This window comes from Carlito syrichta, unplaced genomic scaffold (assembly GCF_000164805.1).
Source record: "Carlito syrichta isolate Samal-C Ts95f unplaced genomic scaffold, Tarsius_syrichta-2.0.1 Scaffold303651, whole genome shotgun sequence".
In the NCBI taxonomy this organism is placed as follows: Eukaryota; Metazoa; Chordata; class Mammalia; order Primates; family Tarsiidae; genus Carlito; species Carlito syrichta.
The window spans coordinates 573264-596547 of record NW_007247747.1 but is presented as its reverse complement, the minus strand read 5'-3'; the positions used below and the strand labels follow the sequence as shown (position 1 = coordinate 596547).

Sequence of the window (23284 nt, the reverse complement as noted above, 5' to 3'; positions counted from 1 at the left end):
CTCTCTTAACCTTTTCAGAGAGGCTTCCAGAACTGAGTACATTCTCTCTTTAGCTCCTGTGTTCCGGAATCACATTCAGCGTACCTCTATTTTACGATTACACTGTATGTCATTGTGTGTTTTTATGTCTAAGTATCCACTAGACGACAGACTCCTGGATGGCAGGGACTTGATCGGTCTTTATGTGATTTTCCATTTCCTAGTGTAGCCGCAGATTTTAGCGGCTCCTCAAGAAATATTCAATGAATGAATAAACTTTATTGAAGTCACTGGAACTCCATATATGTAGATCACAATTTCCATGCATGTAAAATTATTCTGAAAACAGGAAAACTGATGTTTGTATAAGACAGAGAAGTAACAAGCTGTGTCATGAGTAGGATATGCCAGAAAATGACAGGATTAACTGGTGCTGCTTTATGTCCTGATCTTTGTGGATGTAGCCTTTTATTTTCTCTTTTTAATTATTTAATTTCTTGAGAAATAATTAAGCAGGAATTAACTAGACAGTAAATAAATTTTTCTAAATTAGTACACAGTCCTTCTAATATTTAACAGAAATATTAAAATTTTTACATATGCTGATTTTATTTCTATTAATTTTAAATGATGAGCATTTCTAAAACAGGGAGGACAATTGATTTTGCTGCCTACCGTGCAAATTAAGTCTTATAAATCTTGAGTGTAGCAATGCATCTATTGAATCACCATTTTACTAAAAGCATTTATATTGGTAGACAGGTACAGTGATCTGTTCAGCAGTATTTTTTGGTGGCTTCTCAAAACTATTGTAATGACGGTTCAGGTACAGTTGGGAACCAAAATAATTATACTAAAAAAAAAAATCACTGTATGTCTTTAGTGTCGATAAGTTAGGGATTATTAATAGTGCTTGACTTTTAAATAGAGATCCCATTGAATAGAAGTAGACAGGACAACACCCAGGATGATTTATCCAGACACATGTCAAATTGAGTTATGTTAAATTGTCTTCAGAAAATGCATGATTTAAATGGCAGCTCAATTAAAAGACACTGCTGCAGACGCTATAAACATTCTATGTTTTTGCTTACATTTTACTGACATCTAATGCCAGGGGGTTCTCTACCTTTTAGAACATAAAACTGGCAGAAATTGTCTGTTGTTTTGTCAGTAGAAATCGGTGGATTAGCTTAACAGTATTTTCGCTGTTTGGTTCATTATGTGGTTATCTAAGTAAGTGCGTTTTGAAAATTAATTGCAGTAAATTCCTTCTGACCCACATTTAGGTAGACTGTTTTCCAAATAGGATAGTCTAAGTTTCTTCTGAAAATCTCTCTTGGTTGGTATTTAGAGTAGACAAAATATAGGACCTGTAAAATGTATAATATAAAAATGCTTTATTTGATGGGAGTATAATTTAAAAATAGTATGTTTGATACTTTATACACAGGGTGGCTACTTATTTATATTCTCAGAGAGAAGAGCACCCTATCCTTTCAACTGTCAGTATTAAATGTGATGATAATAATAAATTGGTAGTACTAATAGGGCTAATAACAATTAACATTTATCAAATGCTTACTGTATATCAGTTCCTTAAGTCAATTATCTACTGCTGTGTAGCAAACTTAGTGGCTTGATTTAATAACAGTTATTATTTGTCTTGGTTTTGTGGATTGCCTGGATGGTTCTTCTGCTTCATGCATTGTTGGTTGTTGTAACTGGGAGGTCCCCTGGCCTCACACACATGCCTAGCATTTGTAGCTGACTTGGGATTACTTAGGTTTCCTCACCCACTGTCAGATCAGCAGCATTAGATTTTCACAGGAGCATGAACCCTATTGGAAACTGTGCATGTGAGGGATCTAGGTTGTGCGCATTCCTTATGAGAATCAAATACCTGATGATTCCTGCCCACCTTGTCTGTGGAAGAATTGTCTTCCGTGAACCAGTCCCTAAGGCCAAAAAGATTGGAGACCAATGTAGTAGAAGGAAGAAACAGACTCCACCTTTTGTTGGGAAGAGTGGCACTTTTTGGGGGCCATCTTCAATGCTTTACAAATCTGATGAGGTAAGTACTGTTACAATTCATATTTTAGGGATCAAGAAACAAAGGCTTAGAGAGGACAAGTCAGTGTCCAAGGTCATCCGGTTACTAAATGGTTCAAGCTTGAGTTTAGGCTCAGTTTTGACTCAGAAGCTGGAGCTTTTTATGGTTGTAATATACCATCTTCAGTGGCATAGGCAGATTAGATGTATTTGTCTTTCCACTCCAAAGCCAATACCTGATGATTATTACATTTGCAGTCAGACTGAGATAGATGATAAATACATTTGGATTGTACTTTGAGGTGCCATCATGTGTTAAAGTAGCAGTCTCTCAAAACCTGGGTGTCTCTGAATTGTTGGGTGAGAAGAAAGGTAAAATTCAGACTTGACATTATCCTGTGCCTGCTACATATATTAGCACATTTTTTCACCAAGAGCAAGTAAATAAAATCAACTTTTTAAACTATAAGATTCCCAGTGGGCATATTCTGTTCTACTACAGTTTATATTTTTCATATGGTCTCAATATTCTAGTGTTTACTATTCATTAAGATGAAACACAGAGATTTTTAAACTGCCTTTTTTGGGTTATTTCTGCTGCTTTGTGGTTTTCTTTGTTTTGAGAGCCAATGTTATTCATAGATTTTTCTTTGTTGAAAAGAGAAAAAAATGTCAGTGATGCCTATGATGATAAAGAACAAAATAAAAATCAAGGCTCTCAAATATGAATGAAAGTTTTTGTTCTTACTGTAATTTCAATTTTCTGTGTTAGATACTTGGCTTGCTGAATTCAGAATTTCTGCAATCTAACACATACTGAGGGAAGTCTAAGTTGAAAACGTGACACAGTATGTTAGCTGCAAGTTGTAAAATGGATTCACAATTTTTGCCAGATGCATATTGACCTTTTGGTGCCAGAGCTGTCTACAGTCTTCTACTGATCAGAATACAAGTGTTGATAACCTCACACATGTATGGGGCCTTAGACTACGAGTTCTACAACGCCCTTATGTTATAGATGAAGAAGCTTTGGGTGAGAGAAACTTTCACTCTTTTCCATGTCCTGAAGTAGTGCAACGAGCAGGCTGTGTCTGGAACCTTGACTGCAGCACTGTGTTTTCCTCATCTATATCCCAGTATTTCCTTAATAAGCCTTGTTATTAGAAATGTAGAAATAACTTATCCAAGAAGGTCCTATCACAACATTCAGCTATAGAATAAGTTAAATCAGGTTTAACTTTTGCCAGTTTATGAGTCTTAGTTTATATATTTATATATATATGTTCACAAAATTTAATTGTTTTATAGTGGTCCAGGGAAATTGTACTGCTAAAGACTGATAGATTATTACAGCCATATTTTTATTTTATTTTATTTTATTTTTTTGAGTTGGAGTTTCACTCTGTCGCCCAGGCTGGAGTGCAGTGGCTGCTCCTGGCCACCGCAGCCTCGACCTGCTGGGCTCCGGCGATCCTTCCTCCTCAGCCTTCCGAGTAGCCGGAATTACAGGTGCACGCTACCACGCCCGGCTAATTTTTGATTTATTGTAGAGATGAGGTCTCTCCTGCCCAGGCGGGTCTTGAACCCGCGGGCTCAGGCAATTCACTCACCTCAGCCTCCCAAAGGCGTGGGAGTACAGGCTGAGCCACCGAGCCCGGCTACAGCCATATTTTTAATGACTACTTTACCTTTTTACTTTTTATTTTGAAAGAAGAAACTACCCAGCATAGTCTCACTGCTTTAAAAAGACAGTATTTCTCTGTGAGACCATTAGCATCTAAATTAGTGCCCTTTTCTTGAACTGTTATCATGCATACTTAACATATATCTGGTAAATAGAAGAAAAGTGTAGTTAATTGAACCATCTGGTGATGTGTAGTTGTTTCTTTTATGATGTTGTATGAGAAAGAATACATGAGGTATGCTAATTTATCTATATAACTATTCAGGGCTTTCTTGCTCCTAAAAAAACCTAATTTGAGTTACGGTTTTTAGGAGACTATTATTAAAAAAGAATATGAAGTTTCAACTAGATTTAGGGATCCAGACCCCTCATTCTGTTTGAGCCATTTTTAGACTGTGGACTTAAGTTTTTGAGCTTTTGTAGTCTCTGCTTTCATATTTCTTAAATATGAAATTATAATTAAGAGGCCTTCTTTTGAGTTAGGATGTGAAAAAATAACAGTGTGCCTTTGGTGAGTGTACTATGGGGTAAGGGGTATTTGCATTTTTGGGAAAATGGGAAATCTGTGGGTATGTAAGAGGTTTAGGGTGATTGCCCCAGAGATGTCTTCTCCATTTGAAAGCCAAAGCATCCTGGTTGCCAGTGGGGCCCTTCAGAGGATGGTGGGGGGGGGGGGGGGGTACTGCAATGTGTCTGAAAATCACTCTCCTATAGGCACATTTCAAGTTTGCCTGAGAATATCAGTATCATGGTGTTTCAATAACATGTTTGTTTCTTGTTGAAAATAATGCAATTTAGAGAATAAAAGGAGAAAAAAAAACAACTATGATCATTCTACTACCCAGAAGTTACTCCTGATAATGTCTTTTTGTGTATATATTATAATTTTTATACATTATCTATAATATAATATTTTAGCCTTTTAATAGAAGTAAGTTTGTGCTGGGCATACTATTCATTATCCTGCTGTTTTTTTTTTTTGAGTTGGAGTCTCACTCTGTTGCCCAGGCTGGAGTGCAGTGGCACGCTCACGGCCACCGCTGTCTTGACTTGTTGGGATCAGGTGATCCTTCTGCCTGAACCTTCCAGGTAGCTGGAACTACAGGTGTGTGCCACCACATCAGCTAAATTTTTGGTTTATTATAGAGACTAGGTCTTGCCAAGTTGTCCAGGCTGTTCTCAAACCTGTGGGCTCAGGCAATCCTCTCGCCTCTGCCTCCCAAAGTGCTGGGATTACAAGTGTGAGCCCCTGCACCTGGCCTGATTATCCTACTTTTTTCACTCCACACTTTCATTTAATCCCCACTACCCCAAAACACTGTGTTATGATGTGGCACCTATATCAGATTATACCAAAAATGAATGGAAATTGCTTGACAAATTTGTGCTTCTTTATGTTTTTATACTTGTACTAACCCATCTGAATACAGGTAATTTTTAACCCTAGGGGAAGAGGCAAAATAAGCCTTAGTTTTAGTTTTCTTATGTGAGTACTATACAACATGAGGACCAGAGAGATGAGCTGTCATTCTTGTACCTGCCCCATTCTAAGAGAGCAGGGTTAAAGTGAGAAAAAGGTATCATAAGGAAAATTTCCGGAGCCAAAAAAGGAAGGAATGGTCAAGGAACAGTTAGTGATGGGAAACTCTGTTATGCTTCCTCAGAAAGTATGACAAATATGTTCTATTTACTTGAGTTTCTGGAAACTGCACACGAGGGTATAGCATTAATTTCCTTTGTCTTATTGGTATCCTATTTTACCATTAATGAAGGAAGAAAAAAAAAATAGGGAGAGGAAAGAAAGAACTCACAGCTCACAGTTCAGACTTTTTTTTTTTTTCTGATTTAAATTCAAACTCCAGCTTTTTAATTCTCTATTAAAGCAGCTTTTGCTTTAAAAAAAACAAAAAACAAATCTTCTTTTCACCCAGGTTTGGAAGCTTGATGCCTTAATATGCAATTTTCCATAAATAATTTTATACACCACTCCTATCTATTTGTTCTTTAGCGCAATTTTTGAGCCAAGAAATTCTTTCTTATTTATAGTTTATAAAATGTTTTTATGATTTGAAATTAACAAGCATTTACTGGATATCTTTTTAAAGAAACTGTTACAGGTGTTAGACTTTTTTTTCTCTAACAAAGACTTGTGTTCTGATAAAAGTGAAACACAGTATCTGTATAAAATAACTGTGGCGTTCTTCAGGGAAGCCTTTGGGCTGTGGCAGGTAAAGTGGTATGGCCTGTCACAGATGGGAAGGGGTTGGAAAAGATTCCATGGGAGTATGGTGACATGCAACTGGAACAAGTAAGAGTGTGACAGACTGAGGTATAGGAACATCATATCAAAGGAGAAGGAGGGGATGGCTTAAGGCAAGGTGTGGATCAGGGAAAGTTGACTGTTCAGAATGCTTGAGAGAGCACAGACAAGTGATGTGAGAAATGGTGGAATGGTAGCTTAGTTCTATGGACAGTAGAAATCCTTGAGAAAATATTTTAGGAGAATTTTTAACTATCTTCTGTTGAGTAGAAACAAAACAAAAGCATCCTTGGTATGTCCAGATGATAATTAAAAAATAAGGCCAGGTATGTCTCACGCCTATAATCCCAGCACCTTAGATGAAGCCAAGGTGAGAAGTGTGTCAGAGCCCATGGGTTTGAGACCAGCCTGGGCAACTTGGCGAAACCTCATCTCTATAATAAATCAAAGAGTTAGCCAGGCGTGGTGGCGCGTGCCTGTAATTCCAGCTACTTGGAAGGCTGAGGCGGAAGGATCACCTAAGCCCAGCAGTTCGGGGCTGCGGTGGAGGTGAGCATGCCACGGCACTCCAGCCTGGGTGACAGAGTGAGACTCCAACTCAAAAACAAAAACCCAGAAGAACAAAAACAGTGGAGAAGGGAATGTAACATGTCAAAGATAATGAAGAATTTTTCTGCTGGGTTTTTGGGATAGGACTAGGAAAAAATCTGACCAATTATGTATTTTTAATTCATATGTGTAAAATTAAGGTGGAGGGCCAGAAGCAAGAAATACAGACTAATGAACAGTATTCAGATTACTACTTCACTATAATTTTTTTACTAATAGACTACTGGAAACTGCAAATAAAAAAGTGAATCTGGATTTTTAAAAAATAGGTTGCTGCTGTGTTGTTTCAAGGTCAAGTTTGTTTCAAAGCAACCATGACTTTCCACTCGGTTTACAGAACTTTCATTGTATTGTATCTTAAAGGAATGAAAGAATGGATATTTTAAAAAATGGTTTCAACTAATAGACTGGTCTACATTTCAAAAATTTATCTTACGAAAGAATACTTGTTACAGATTAGGCTTAATCAAAAGATGCCCAACAATGAAAACAAAAGAGTTTTCTTTATTGAAGGAGATATTGTTAAGCTTTTGTTTGTTTGTTTGTTTGTTTTTGAGTTGGAGTATCTATCACTGTGTAACCCAGACTGGAGTGCAGTGGCCGCTCCGGCCACCGCAACCTTGACCTGCTGGGCTCCGGCGATCCTTCCGCCTCAGCCTTCCAAGTAGCCGGAATTACAGGCATGCGCTACCACACCCGGCTGATTTTTTGACTTATTGTAGAGATGAGGTCTCGCTGCCCAGGGGGGTCTTGAACCCGCGGGCTCAGGCAATCCACTCACCTCAGCCTCCCAAAGGCACGGGATTACAGGCTGAGCCACTGAGCTGGCTTGTTAAGCTTTTAAATCAGATGAAAGTATGAGTGATCGTAGTAGATTTCATAATACATTTTCCAGATAAAACTGTTTGATGAAATCATCAAAGAGATGTTGTTAAGCCTACTTTGGCATTGCTGCAAAGTTAAAATAACTGGCATTTGGGAAGCTTTATTGAATATATTGAGCTAAGGTTTATTATAGTCCTTCTTTCTCTTCATGCGAACTGCTGTCATAATCCTAGGAGATTTCAAAATCCACGTGTATGACCCCATTTAACCCTGGAGCCATCTGACTCCTGACCTAATACACCCTCACTCTGCTGTGACTACGTATTACAGGGCCGGCTACCTTTTGGTCAGGCTGCGCCATCCTGGAAATCATAAACTCCTCTTTCTCTGTCTTGCTGATTGCCACTTTTGTTCTGGTTCTATCTCAGCTTTATTCCCACTGTATTGTTCTTTACCTTTAGAGATCTCTAAACCCTTAAACTCTCTGAGGATAGGATTCTGTCATCTTTATCTTTGTAGTTTATCAATGCCTAGATCAAGTCTGGCCTATAAAGAGGTACTCCATAAAGATTTGCAGAATAAGTGACTGAATGGTTGTTCATTGTTTGCTATTTATGGAATTATGAGAGGCTACCATGATGATTGATGATTTTTCAAACATTTTTTCTTTTTAAAAATAGATTTAGAGGGTACATGTGGGGGTTGTTACATGGGTATATTGCATAATGGTGAGGTTTGGGCTTCTAGTATACTCATACCTAAATAGTGAACATGTCACCCAATAGGTAATTTTTTAACCCTCATTTTCTTCCACCCTCCCACGTTTTGGAGTCCCCAGTGTGACTGATGATCTTACTAAGGTGAGAATGATGATTCTTACCTTGCTAAGTGACCAATAGTTTAATGGATGATAGTGTTAAATGAAAAAAGAAGAAAGACTACTATGATAGATATTTATAATTTTAAACAGAACTGGTAAGTTGAATTAATAATAATGAATAGCTTATTTATTGTGGGTTTAAAAACATTAGATGTGTTAGACTCTTACCTATATTTACTCCTTTCAGCAACTCAGTGAGACAGGTATTTTAATTTAAAATTTTTAGAAATGAGGAAACATTCAGAGAAGAAGTTAAGTAACATGGTCTAAACTTAGCATAGTAAGGATGTGAATCCAGTACTGTTAAACTTAAGGCCCAAACCCTTTGATTTAGGATACTTGAAAAATTAAGCAGGACATATTTTGAATATCTCTTGGGAACTTCTCAGTAGATATTAAATTTCAACATGATAGGCATATTATTTCATATTTGAGTTATATTTAAATAAGGCACTTGTAAATTGTCCAGTTAAAATTATTTATTTTAGAAAAAAATATATTGCCCTGTGAATAGCAGGGCAATATATTTTGTGAATGTTTTGAGAGATAGCCTCTTGCTCTTTATAGAACGTTGTACATAATATGTTTGAGAGAATTCTGCAAAGAGACCAAAGAATGCCCAAGTTTCATCTTTCTAAGCCAGAATTTTGGACTTGGCCTCCATAGCTATGCTAGCGGTGGACAATGTATTATTTAGCAAAGGAAATAGAAGACCTTCCTTTGATTACCCACTTACATACAGATTTTAGACTGAGATAGTTGACTAAATTTATTTTTAAGTGAGCAGTTCAATAACCAAGAAGTAAAATGGAGTAGGTTGAAAAATTGTCCTTCTGCCGGTGTTTTGGGTTAGATTGTTTCTGGGCCCACTCCTGACTTCTCCTACGACTTCATAAAGACTCTGAGTCTTTCTTGTTACTTGGATTTTTCTTGTCTACCTTTTACTCCCCGTAGAGGTATTGAAACCTTTAAAGCCTTTGGGCAGGGGGAAGGGGAAAGGATCCAGTTTTATTTAAGACTCTTGAGACTCATCAATATTCTCTGTTCCCTTGAGTGAGAAATGAAAGGCAAGGCTTACATCAGCCTGGTCTCCTCACTTAGGAATCACTATATTCCAAGGTCAGAAGCAGTGCGAAGGAACTCTCTGAACCCATTTTGGAGGGCAGTATGTCAGAAATACAGTGGAAATTGCTCTTTAACTGGACGCGAGTCTCATTTTAAGCGCCACTGTTTATATTCTTCATGTCCTGCCTTTGTTTTTATGTTGAGTATGTTTCACCTTGTAAAGATTAAGAAGAGCATGTTCTAGCTTTTTAATGTGAGGATTGAATTATTAATAGTGTTTGTGTATAAAAAATGATCTCCCATTTCTTCTACATAAAGCAGTACATTCTTACAGACTTTGGGCCTCACTGAAAATGAGGTGTCATTTAAAGTTTTTCACTAATTCAGCATTTAAAGCGTTTTATTTCCTCCTTGATTTATTTCACAGCCACTTCTTGAGTAGAGAAAGTACAAGAACTACATACTGTCTAATTAGATTACATTCTTTATGTGTCTCTAGCATTTAGTGGAGGGTGCTAATCAAATCTTGGTATATTTTCTATTCGTTTTTTAAAATTTATTTCATAAGTCAAGATGGCTATAATTAAGGTGCATTGCCCTTACCACATTTATTGTAATGATCTTTTCATGTCTTTTTGTTTCATACTGTGTGGTACATTCATTAAGGGTAGCATTGTGCCATCTGACATCAGACCTTATGCATTTCCAGTGTGTTTATGATGTTGGCTATAGTTACCTTCAACTACTAAGACTTGTACATAAACCAGTGATACTCCATCATGCTAACAGAGTCATCATACTAATTCACTCTTGTTTGGTTTCACATTCTTGTTTAACCTCCCAAATGTGACTTACCTTTTGAAGAAATTGCTTCGTAATATTTTAAAGAAATGCAGTATAGGTGACTGAGTCTAAGATAAAAGAGATACCTTGTTGCTTAGGTGATATTCTTGACATTGCTGATACATTTCACCTCTCCTCCCTATCCCCTCTCTGTTTCTCTCTCTTTCTCTGTCTCTCTCTGGCTAGCTTTTCTTCTCTTCTCCTTTGTTTTTACTTCCTCTTTCCTATCTTCTTGAAGGCCTCTCTAATATTAACATATTTAGTAATTTGCCCACTATTGATTACCTACTTTTTGATTACCTGTTTTTCAAAGTACTTCTATTCTGAAGTTATTTCCTATGGACAAACTCCCATGCAAAACAAATTAATAAATGGCTCACCTTGTGGTGGTTAATGGAAGATATGTGGTAATAAGTAGCCTCTCTTTCAAGTGAAAGAAAAATTTTGTGCAAAATTAATTTAAATTATATATATAAGATTATTAAGACTTTGGGGACAGTTTTTTATTTATTTAGTTGTTTGAGTTTCAGTGGCAGAAATGTATTCTTAGTGAGCATGATCGTTTTTGGCCTTATGATGGGAAATCAGATGAACTTAAGGAAAATTGACTAAGTATGGAAAAATTGCATAATAGGAAAAATTTTCAACTACAAAGATGTATAATAGTTGCCTTTCCTCCACCTATGTCTATACGACTAGAGATTATTCTTGTTTTTTTAAAATTGGAGTGGTTTTTTTTGTTTTTTTTAAAATGAGTATCTAAGGGTACAGAATGGGTTGGGGAATTTAAAAAGGCACATACTGCATAGCAAAATATAGTAAAAGAACAGAAATTACAGAATCATATTTAAAAAAACCCTAGTTGCTATGATAACAAATTTAAATGACCTTAAATAGCAGAATAAGCTACCTATTCTTTTCATACCTTGATATTGATTGCAGTCTCTATCAATCTTTTTTTAATAATGGATTTCTAAAATGATAATTTGCACATGTGTGAGTATATAAAATAAATATAAATATATGTATTCTGGTGTAAAAAATAAGGCAACATAAAAATGATGCATTCAAATATTTTTAACAACATGAAGTTTCACTTTCTTTCGAGACTAAAGACAGCATATATTTTCTCATTGCCTAAGTTTATATAAAAAGTCAAATAAAAATGTGGCAATCCACTAGCAGGAGCAAGAAAATGGGAGTATATATACATTTTATAATCAATTCAGAATGTGTTATATAGGTACTGGTGATTATAGGAGCTTTTAGACTATGAATTATAAGATGTTGCTATTTTTCTTTTAAAATTTAATGTCTGCAGAGCCAGTGGATCAGATATCCAAGATGGGTAATTACTGGCATTGTGCTTCAGGCTTTAGATCTAACAAGTAAAAATGAAAAGCATGTGGATGTGATTAAAGAACAAAGAAACAAAGAGATGGAGTACAACCAGTTCAGAAAATAATGAACAGTTGGTTTGCCCTAATTATAGCCATCTTGATTTTTCTTTTTTCTTCAGTATGTATCAATTAGAAGTTTGGTGGAAAATTAAATCTTTAGCCTAATTATAGAAATAAATTCATTGCAGACATCCTAAGGTGACTTTATGCTTTTCTTAAACTCAAATCTTAAAAGTCAGTTACAGTTTGTATTGGCCACAAGCCTGTCCTTTGATTTAGGATAACAGTTCACTTTTAATTTTTTAAGACTGAATATCTTATATCTACCATCATCTAAATGAGGATGTGTGTTGATCAAAATGAGAAAATTAGGTCAATATCAAACATTCAACTAATTAACAGAAGTTTTTCACTTGGAGAGATTGAGTTGTGCAATTGAAGTGCAGCTGAATCTCAGAAAATGATAGGACATTTATGTATAACTATAATGAATTTGCAGATTGTTTATTATTGCAGGTCAAGCACTAAAATAAAACCTAAGTTTTGACCCCCACTTTTTCATAAGTCTTTTCATAGATAATATAGGTTATGACAATAGGTGATTCTCTTTTTATAATAGAAATTAATTAACTAATATTCTAGAGTACTTTATTGCTTTCTCTTCATTACTACTTTTTCCATTTTTTGAGTGTCTTTATTCTATATTCATCTTATATAGGAAGTTGTGTGCTCTTTTATAAACTATTTAGAAAGTGACTTTATTGACAGAAGCATGCTACTTGATCTTTTGGGTAAGAAATGTGATTTTTTAATTGTTATTTGAAAATCATTAAGCACAGCTATATGAGTAATTATGAAGCAAAGAGCCACAGCTTTCAGTGACAAAGATCTATTGACACATAGGGTTTTATTTTTATGTCGCAAATTTGATGGCCTTTTTTTTTTTTTTTTTGAGTTGGAGTCTCACTCTGTCGCCCAGACTGGAGTGCAGTGGCCGCTCCTGGCCACCGCAACCTCGACCTGCTGGGCTTCGGCAATCCTTCCACCTCTGTCTTCCGAGTAGCCGGAATTACAGGCATACACTACCACACCCGGCTGATTTTTTGATTTATTGTAGAGATGAGGTCTTGCTGCCCAGGAGGGTCTCGAACCCGCAGGCTCAGGCAATTCACTCACCTCAGCCTCCCAAAGGCGCGGGATTACAGACTGAGCCACTGAGCCAGGCTATGGCCTTTGCTATGTTAATTTTTCTTTATATTTTTTATGAGTCCTAAAGCAGTTGTCTCCCTCACCCCCATCCCAATTCATACACACATTCCCCTCTCCCCCCTTCCTCCCCCCCACACAGTAGCTGAAACTTTAAAACAGGAACATATACCATATGTACCTATTGAGTTCTGGTCATTCTAAGTAAACAGGGATATAAAGAAACAAGGTCAGTTTAAAACTGTAAGTTCCTAAGTATTTTGTGTTTCCATTGCTTCTTTCCTGTCTAGCACTAGCAGTTTTAGACTGATTAACAAAATGCTGTAAGCTTGAGGAATGGCAGGAAAGGTTACAGGGGATTGATAATATTATTTTGAAGTATGAAGCATGTTTTTAATCATGTCAGAATCCCAGAATTAAACACAGAAATTAGAATAGAGGTGACACCTGTATTTTCATTCTAAACCATTTTTTTCATACTGCCAGAGCTATTTTCTACTAAAACAGAAATTTCATCAAAGCTTTTTTAGTCTTTTGAATCCATGTTTACTCTGCATTCATTATAGTAGGATCTCTTAAGGAGAGCACATTAGAATTGCCCAAAAGCTTCTAAGCCATGCACATATCTGGAACCCATCATCAGAAAATCTGAGTTTTAGGAAAGAGGCAAGTGTATTTGACAAAACCTTTCCTTGTTCATGGATTCAGATCCCTCTTTGTGTCATGTTCCAATAAAACTCTCTTGCCCTGTATGATGTCATTTCTTCCTGTCATCCTCTGTTCTGCTCTAGCCATGTCAAAGATACATATTATACAAATATTTAACTTTACTTCATTCCTATATACTTTTATGCATGCTGTTCCTTCTGCCTCAGATACCTTATACTCTCCTCCTCACCCTCCTTTTTCTCCACACCAGCTTGTCTATCTATCAAAAAATGACTTATCTTCCTAGATTTTCCTGTAAATCTTTTCTTGCTCCCCCAGGTAAAAATAGTCGCTCTATCTTTTGTTTTTAGCATTTACATTGATGGTTTTTTAAATGCTCATCTCTCTCATGAAACTGGGAGTTCAATGAAATCATGTAGTTTATCTTGTTCGTGTTTGTGTTAAATGAACACATGGATGAATAATAAAGTGAAAACTTAGGAATTCAAATGTAAAATACTTTTAGGAACATTGTTTTTAAAAACAGTATTAAGTTGAGGTTCATGACCAACCACTAAGGCTTACATTGATACACACGTTATTATTTGTCTTGCTATATATTCCCATCAAAACTTACATGATATAGGTATTTATTTATCCCTTCTTTTTTCTCTTTGTGCCTGCAGACGAAATCTCACAAAACTGTCCCTTATCTTCAGTCACATGCTGGCAGAAATCAAAGCAATCTTTCCCAATGGTCAGTTCCAAGGAGATAACTTTCGAATCACAAAAGCTGATGCTGCTGAATTCTGGAGAAAGTTTTTTGGAGACAAGTAAGTAAAAATCATTTTTATAGTTTGAATCATTTTTAGTGGGTTGCCGAGTCCTGCCTCCAATTGCATGTGATACAGATTTTACTTGAGTATTTTGAGAATGTATTTGAGTGTTTTTGATAAGTGTTTTGATTGGTAATTTTTCTGGTGTAGCCACCAGCCACCAAAAGTATGCCTCAAATGGAATAGTTTTTTATTATCACAAAGTAAGTATCAGATTTTTCGATGTTATTTTATGATCATTCATTGGACTAATTTGTTCTGAGAAGTGGAGATATGTAAAATAGAGTCTTTATACATGAGTAACTCATAACTTTTAACATAGTACATACCTAAGGCAAATATCCATATGAAAGCTAGAAGGGAATAGATACTTTATAGCATAAGTGGCTCTCATAATCAAGAGTAACAGTTGCTTCAGAATTGCACCAATCAGAGGCTGCTTCCTAGAGGAGGTGATACGTTAAGCTTGGTTAAGATCTGAAAATGAGGTGGGAAAAGGCCCTGGCACCTTGATCCAGCTTTCTTTGTTTTACTGGACAGATGTCATACATGTGTGAGCAAGATATGAGGATAATATCACAAAGCTGCAACATATTGCCAGGTAGCCAGATAAAGATGTCTTCCTAGGTATGTCCTACCCAGGCATGAATTCTGATGAGCTTGTTTAGTAATAGGAATTAAATGTCTAAAGTCAGCATAACATACATAAAACCTGCAAAAAATGTGTGAGAAATCTTTCTATAAGGTGATCAAGAACTGAGCATTAGAAGGCAAGTGATTTTCTCAAGAATCTTTTAAAGGTCCCTTTTAATGAGATTGCACCCTCAGAATGTCCGATTGTGGGCAAAGCCCTAGCTGAATACTAAGGAGGAAGAGTGATTAATAACAGATTGTTGTTTTAACCTTGTATTATATTTATCCCTTAACCAAAGAAATTAGATAAGAAAAAATGTTGGTGTACAGTTTTGATGGTTTCAGTGCTTTGATACTGGCAAACTACAATACTGGTTTTCCTTTTTTTTTTTCTTTAAAAAGCACTATGTTTGCTACTGGTACCATCATAATTAGAATATACTTACATAGCATAATGCACATTTTATTAAATACATAGTTTTGGGGCTTCAAAAATACTACAGCTTATCTCCTACTTCTTATGATGTATTCTGAATTATTCTTAGGCACTGAAGGAGAAAATACTGTCTTAGGCATACATGGACATTCGGTGTTCTAGAAATCTAGCTATTTGTGATGTTCCTATATCTACTCAGAAACGAGGAATTTTTTAAAAAGTTCATCCTCATCTGAATTAGAGTAAAAGCCAAGTATACCAGTTAAATATTTGTAAAGTATAGAAAGCAGAAACGTCCTGCCAAGTGCAGGGTGTAAGACCTGAGAGGGTTCCTGTAGTTGTAGCTCGTATGTTAACACTGTAAGCCTAGTGCAAACAGGTGGTAACCTTCAAAATAAACTTTCTTTTAAACTTTTTAGAAAATATATAGGACACATTGTGTCATTTCTTTTTGAAAATTTTGATGAGTTACAAGATTGTTTACTTGTCATAAGGTCAGTAAAAAAACGGAAAGATTGGTCACATGTCTTTTAAGAGGGGAGTTTGCTAGCACCTCAAGCCACAGAGAATTAAGCATTTGAGACATCTTTATTTCCCTTTATTTATAACCACAGACTTCAAGGGTCTGAAATTTCTGTTCAACTGTTTCATGCATGAAATCACTGCTACATCAAATGGAGGATTCTTGAAATACCAATTAAATACTTTCTCTACTTCCTTCTTCTTCTTTTTTTTTTTTTTTTTGAGTTGGAGTCTTACTGTTGCCCATGCTGGAGTGCAGTGGCATGCTCACAGTCCCCACAGCCTCGACCTGCTGGACTTGGGCGATCCTTCTGCCTCAGCCTTCCAAATAACTGGAACCACAGACATGTGCCACCACGCCTGGCTACTTTTTAAATTCAGTGTTTTAATGTAGAGACGAGGTCTTGCCAAGTTGCCCAGGCTGATCTTGAACCCCTGGGTTCAGGCAATCCTCTCTCCTCGTCCTCCCAAAATTCTGGGATTACAGGAATGAGCCACCATGCCTGGTCTTCTCTCTACCTTCCAAATCCTTTTATCTTTGTCTTCTGTTTTCACTGGCTTGAGAAAACGGCTTAATTTTGTCTTTAGCGTTGTTATTTTGTGGATGAGAACCAAATTTCAAGCTTCTTCTGGAACTTATACATATTACTATAGTCATCCAAATTAATGATTCCTTTATTAGATAATTGGAGAAACTGTCTTTATATTCTTCATGGGTTTTCAACTTGTAGTTCCACAATATTTTATTGAATGAATGAACACATAGGCATGAATGTTGTAACCTTTCAAAGGACTGCTGAATTCTTTAGTTTTTATTATGCTCTAGTATTAGTTTGTATTTTCCCAAAGCACATGCCTGTGGAAGCATGCCTGGCAATTATCTCATCACACATTGAGACCAAGTAAGAATGCTCACCTCTTGACTGAGGGTCCAAGCCTAGGGGCTAAGAGGCTCTGCCTCCCTTGAGGCCCAAGGGCAATAGTTACACAACCTGTATTATGGCAAACATATTAGAAAATCTGGTATTTGTTCAGTTTTTATGCAAATTAATATTTTAATAATTCAGTCCTGCTTCGGTTTTCATAGTTCGTTACCAGAAAAGAGTAGAAATATGTAGGAAAAGAAAAGTGACATTATTTGAATAAAAGTGCCTATGTATGTTCTACAAAATTGAACCAATACCAAAGGGAATCTTCACACTCTGAAATAGTATCTTATAATCTAGAAATTTTGAGCATGATCCTCAAAAAAATATATTACTGGCAGTTAAAAAAATGTACACTAATGTCTAGGACTCTGGGGAGCAGTTGTTAGGTAGCAGCTCCTGGGTTACTCGTGCTAAGTACTTCTTGACATTGAGGAAATTTAGCCATACATTTCCAAACAAATTATAATTCAACAAGAACCATGGATTCCAACTTTTGAGTCTTCTTATGGGTACTCTCCTCCCCATACTTAACTTTAGTTCAAATTCTCTTTTTCAAGTTCAGGCTCAAGTTTAGACTCTTCCCTGGTTTACTGCAACACCCCTCTGATTGGTCTTCCTATCTTCAGTAACAGCCTATCTAATTGTGCTTAGTGAGTTCAGTAAGCTCTCTAAAAAAAGCAGAGCTAATGATTCCTTTCTTTTGCTTGAAATCCTTCCATGAATATTGATTCCAGGTAAATGTCTAAATTCCATTAACATGACAAGTTTTAGGAACTGGTTTTTCTAGATTTATTTATTTATTCACTTATTCATTTATTCATTTTTGTGTGTATGTGTTTATTGCTCAGCTAATCTGCTGATCTACCGAACTAGTTAACATTCAACTCAATTTTTCTAATGTACTTCTTGTTTTCTGCCCCTCATTATCTTTGTTTCCCTATGTTGTGCCCACTGCTTGGGTAGCTAATCACATATGACCTATCCAGTACTGCCACTTTGGAAGTTCCTGGTCTACACTTATCTAAAGCGGATATCTTTACTCTGTGCTGCCTGGTACCTGGACCTACATCTATCATAATAGATTACAGTGAACTGCTGGCATGTCCCCATTTCCCAAGTGAGAGGTTTCCAGTAGACTAGAAAGCTTTGAAGGCAAAGACCGTATCTTACTATATTTGTTTTTGAGTCTGATATAATTCCTGGAACTTGTTTTTTGTTTTTTTTTTGTTTTTTTTTTTTTGAGTTGGAGTCTCACTCTGTTGTAGACACTAATAATTGTTAACAGACTGTATGAATAATTGGATGGATGAATGATATCTATCCTCTGCTCTCAGTTTATAATAACTTCATTGTCTGTAAATTGATTTCTTTTTAAATCCTCAATTCCTTCATCTGTTCCCTAGATATCTTTCTTCCCCATTTCTTTTCTTCAATCTCAGAATTTTGACATCTTTCTTCGAACTCAGTTTAGACATCTCTCTTTCTGGGGTTTTCTCACTCATATATACCTTCTCGCATGGTCAGTGTTAATTACTACATTTTTTGTGTCCCTGTTATATTTTAGACACATTTATATTATTGAATGTTTCTATATAGATCTTTCCTACTTGATTGTGAGGCTCATTAAAATGACTTTTTCAGTGAATTTTAAAATCTAAATACTAGTGAAAAACAGACTCATTTATTAGAGTTATCCGGTGTTATACTCTGTGTTCATTGCTTTTATAAATGCTACCTTCGTTTTCAATATAATCTTCAAACTGTTCTTTAAATGGCTACTGAGTGAATCTTTTGGGTACTGTATATATTACAGTTACTCAGGGGTTGTTGGTTGGATGTATTAGTACATGATGTAATATTTCTACTAATTAAGCTGTCTCTTCCTTGTGTTCTGTTCTTCAGTCAAGTTGGCTTATTTGATTCTTTTCTGACACATCAGCAATTTTAGGTTTCTTTGTCTTTGCTCATATTGCTTCTTCTACCTGAAGACTTTCATAATCTCTGGCATAAAAATTATTACCAGTTCCTCAAAGTTCATTTTGCTTGTGATTTTTCTTCTTGTTGTTCTTTCTAGATCTCTTCTGGAACTCCTCTGAGCTCTTGCTCATCATCTGCATTTCCTGTTTTTATTGTCTTATTAAAACTATGTGTCTGGTTATCATACTTCTCCTTAGACTATCTGCTCCATGAAATCAGGCTTATTTATTCACTTTTGTGTTTTTGAAGTAACTCAGTGTCTCATAGATAGGGTTTCAGGAACCAGTGTACAGTTAATTCAGATGAGTTATGAAGCAGAATGGTGTGTATGAGCATGTATGTGCATGAAGTAGAAAGATGACAAGACAGGACCGAGCCTGCTTGCTTATTTGATTGGAGACCACATGCTTTGGGTAGCCATGCAGGGCTAGAGCCAGATTGTCTATACAGGTTCTGACTGTAACATTTACTAGCTTTGTGACAGTGGGGAAGTAGCTAGGTTTTTCTGTGCATTTGTTTCCTCATTTATAAAGTTTGGATAATACTAATAATAACCTACTGTCTAGGTTGTTATGAAGGTTACAAGAGCCAAAACTTACCTGGCACATAAAACTATGTCTGGCACATAGTGTTAAGGAGCAATTGACTAAACCTTTAATCTTGCTCCCAATGCTGTTGATATATTTATTAATTCTGTAATTACTACTTGACTTTGTATTATGTAGTATGGAGGTTCCATACTCTGTAGTGATTTAAAGCAAAAAAAAAAAAAAAGAAAAGAAAGAAAAGAAAGAAAGTGTTCTGCATTATGTATATCCTTAGATAAAAGTAAGATTGAAGAAAAGTCTTGCTCACCATAGGGGAAATAATGATCTATTTATAACTTAATGTATTGCTTCTGCCATTGATTTCCTGGGGAAATGGTATGGACCCTTTTAGGTTTCCTGTATTTTTCTTTCATTTTTAATAAGAAACAAAGAAAAATGATTTCTTTTTCTTTCCACTGAGTGAGATAATATGTTTTTAGCATATTAACTAGGTCAATTTTTCCTTTAGTTTAATTTAAAAAACTTAATTATATTAAAGTGGGTACACAATGGAAATGAGGGATTTTTACAATGTACTTGTACAGCAGTATTCTAGAAAGAAAGAATAAAGAACTAAAATAGGACTCAAAGAATTGCTAGTTAATATTTTTACTAGTCAGCCACCTCTCATTGCTGCCTGTTTAAGAAAAATCACAGTAGCTTAATGTCAGTAAGAAAAATAAAAACTTACATATTTATGGGAAGCCTGTTTTGTCCAACTCAGTATAACAAAATCCTAGATACAAAAAACAAGTAAGATGTCAAATTGTCCTTTCTTCTACCCATACGTGTCCTATTTGGACAAGGCAGGGTATACAAAGGTGATAAATATAAAACCTAAAATCAGTTATGTACCATTAGAAAACTACCTAAGGAATGTCCAAACAGTAAGTGAATTTATTAGTACAGGCATACCTTGGAGATACTGTTGATTCCGTTCCAGGCCACTACAATAAAGCAAGCATCGCAAAAGCAAGTCACATGAATTTTTTTGTTTCCCAGTGCATATAAACATTATGTTTACACTAGAGTCTATTAATGGTGCAATGGCATTATGTCTAAAGAATGTATATAATTTAATTTAAAAATTTTTTTTTGCTAAAAAATGCTGATGACCATCTGAGCCTTCAGTTAATCACAATCTTTCTTGCTAGCAGAAGGTCTTGCCTCAGTGTTGATGCCTTTGATTGCTGAAGGTTGGGTTGTCTGTTGTAATTTCTTAAAATAAGACAACAGTGATGTTTTCTGCATGATTGATTCTCCCTTCATTAAAGATTTCTCTGTAGCATGCAGTGCTGTTTAATAGCATTTTACCCACAATAGAATGCCTTTCAGAATTGGAGTCAGTCCTCTCAAACACTGCCATTGCTTTGTCAACTAATTGTGTGTAATATTCTAAATTTTTTGTTGTCATTTCTACAGTGCTCATGGCATCTTCACCAGGAATAGATTCTCTTTCAGAAAAGCACTTTCTTTCTTATCCATAAGAAGAAACTCCTTATCTCTTCAAGTTTTATCATGTGATAGCAGCAATTCAGTCATGTCTTCAGGTTCTACTTCTGTTCTAGCTCTCATGTAATTTCTACCATATTTGCAAATACTTCCTCCACTGAAGTCTGGAACCTGTCAGAGTCATTCATGATGTTTGGAGTCCACTTTTTCCAAACTCCTGTTAATGCTGATATTTTGATCTCTTCCCATGAATCATGAATGTTCTTAATGGCATCTAAAATGGTGAGTCTTTTGAAGTCAACTCTGAGGAATGCCAGTGAGTTGGACTGATTTGTTAGGGTTTTTGCTATAGTTCAAAAGAAAGGCACACAATAACCTGGGTTACACAATTGCATTCGTGTTTTTTCTTCCTCTTTTGTTTTGTTTTTAGTTTTCATTTTCTTCTTATTATGAAGCCCTCAGTAAGTGACATTTACCTCAATGAAATCGCCATAATTTAAGTTCTGGTTCTCATCCTTGAAACTTGATTTTTATTAGAACCAAGAGCATGTTTAGAGAGTAGAAACAAATTAAGTAAACTCACTAACTGATCCATAATCCATAGTAATGGTTTTATTAATTTACAGTGATTAATGCCACTGTCAGGCAGATGAGGCCACTGCCAATAAATTATATGTGGAGATATAACCAGAATATTTTTTGGTGAGCATATAATCCAAATAAGAGGTGGTGTTTTATGACCCCCAATAGGAAGCCCACTGCCTCAGGGACCAGAGTACTTAAACTGCTCTCTTCTGAGACTGTGCTTTGAAAATTTTGTACATTTCTGGCCCTTTGGAAGTTAGGTTTTCATATGCAAAGTTGCAAACTTTCAAAACTCTGTTCTTTGGTGCTCCCAGAACAGTGGGGGACCATTGATAGGTTTCTGTTAGGGAAGTGGTCACACTTGCATGTTAGGTGAATCACTCTTCCTGAAGCAAAGATAATGAATTTGAGCAGTGGTCTCCAAACCCATTCAATTGTACTCCTTATTACTAACTTACTACTAATCTTTGAAGCACACAGTCTGTTCATCCATCCATCCATCCATCCATCCATCCATCCATCCATCATGTGAATATATACATATATAATAAATTGTGCATATCTACTGCTATACAAATAATGTATATTGTTTATACACACACACATACACATATAAGTAAAGGATCCACTATGATATAATTTTAAAAATTAAGTAAAATGTACATAGAATTTCAGTATTTTCTTCTCATCCTGGAAACCTCCTGGTATCTATGATACCCGAGCACAGCCACATACTCTCTTTTTTTTAAATTACTCTTTTATTTTATTTTTACATTTTTAATTTTAAAGATGTGGGGTACAATTCAGGGTTAGGTATACAAATGTTAATTTTGCAGGTACCCTTGTTGATAAAGTATGCTCCTTCTCCCCTGGTAGTGTTCCACTACTGCCAATCCCTTTCTTATAGTATTATAATAATTGTTCAAGTTCCACTTATGAGTGAGAACATGTGGTACTCAGTTCTTTGTTTCTGTGATAGATCACTCAGTATTATGGCCTCTAAGTCCATCCAAATTGCTGCAAAGTTCATAATTTTGTCCCTCTTTATGACTGCATAATATTCCATTATGTATACATATCTTATTTTTTAAATCCAGTCTTCCTTTGATGGGCAGCATGGTTGGTTCCCTGTTTTTGCTGTTGGGAATAATGCAGCAATAAATATGCGTGTGCAGGTATCTTTTTCATAGAGTGATTTGCGTTCCTCTGGGTATAGTCCCAGCGGGGGGATTGTGGGGTCATATGGGAGGTCGATTTTTAGGTCTTTTAGGAATTGCCACGCTGTTTTCAACAGAGGTTGTACTAGTTTACACTCCCACCAACAGTGTAGAAGAGTTTCCTTTTCCCCACATCCTCTCCAGCAATTGTTGTTTTTTGAGTTATTATTATTATTATTATTTTGAGTTGGAGTCTCACTTTGTTGCCCAGGCTGGAGTATAGTGGCACGTTCACAGCCACCGCAGCCTTGACCTGCTGGGTTCGAGCAATCCTTCCGCCTCAGCCTTCCAAGTAACCGGAACCACAGGCATGCGCCACCATGCCTGGTTAATTTTTTAATTTATTGTAGAGATGGGATCTTGCCAGATTGCCCAGGCTGGTCTCGAACCTGTGGGCTCAAGCAATCCTCTCACCTCAGCCTCCCAAAATGTTGGGATTATAGGCATGAGCCACTGCACCTGGCCGTTTTTTGAGTTATTAATGATGACCATCCTGATTGGAGTTAGGTGGTCTCTCTGTATGGTTTTAATTTGCATTTCTTTGATGACTAGTGAGGCTGAACATTTTTTCATGTATCTGTTGGCTGTTCCTATGTCTTCTTTAGGGAAGTGTCTGTTTGTATCTTTTGCCCACTTTGTTTTTTTTTTTTTTTTTTTCT

General features: G+C 36.0%; 1 protein-coding gene across 2 annotated transcripts in view; it reads left to right on the top strand.

Annotated features, from left to right (window-relative positions):
• CBLB (Cbl proto-oncogene B) overlaps positions 1-23284 on the top strand; it is a 205099-nt gene that overhangs the window by 79149 nt on the left and 102666 nt on the right. For both annotated transcript variants that reach the window (XM_008058923.1, XM_008058921.1), the window contains exon 4: positions 14138-14284. In XM_008058923.1, the coding sequence (XP_008057114.1) occupies positions 14138-14284 (147 nt within the window). The remainder of the gene's footprint in view (positions 1-14137; positions 14285-23284) is intronic.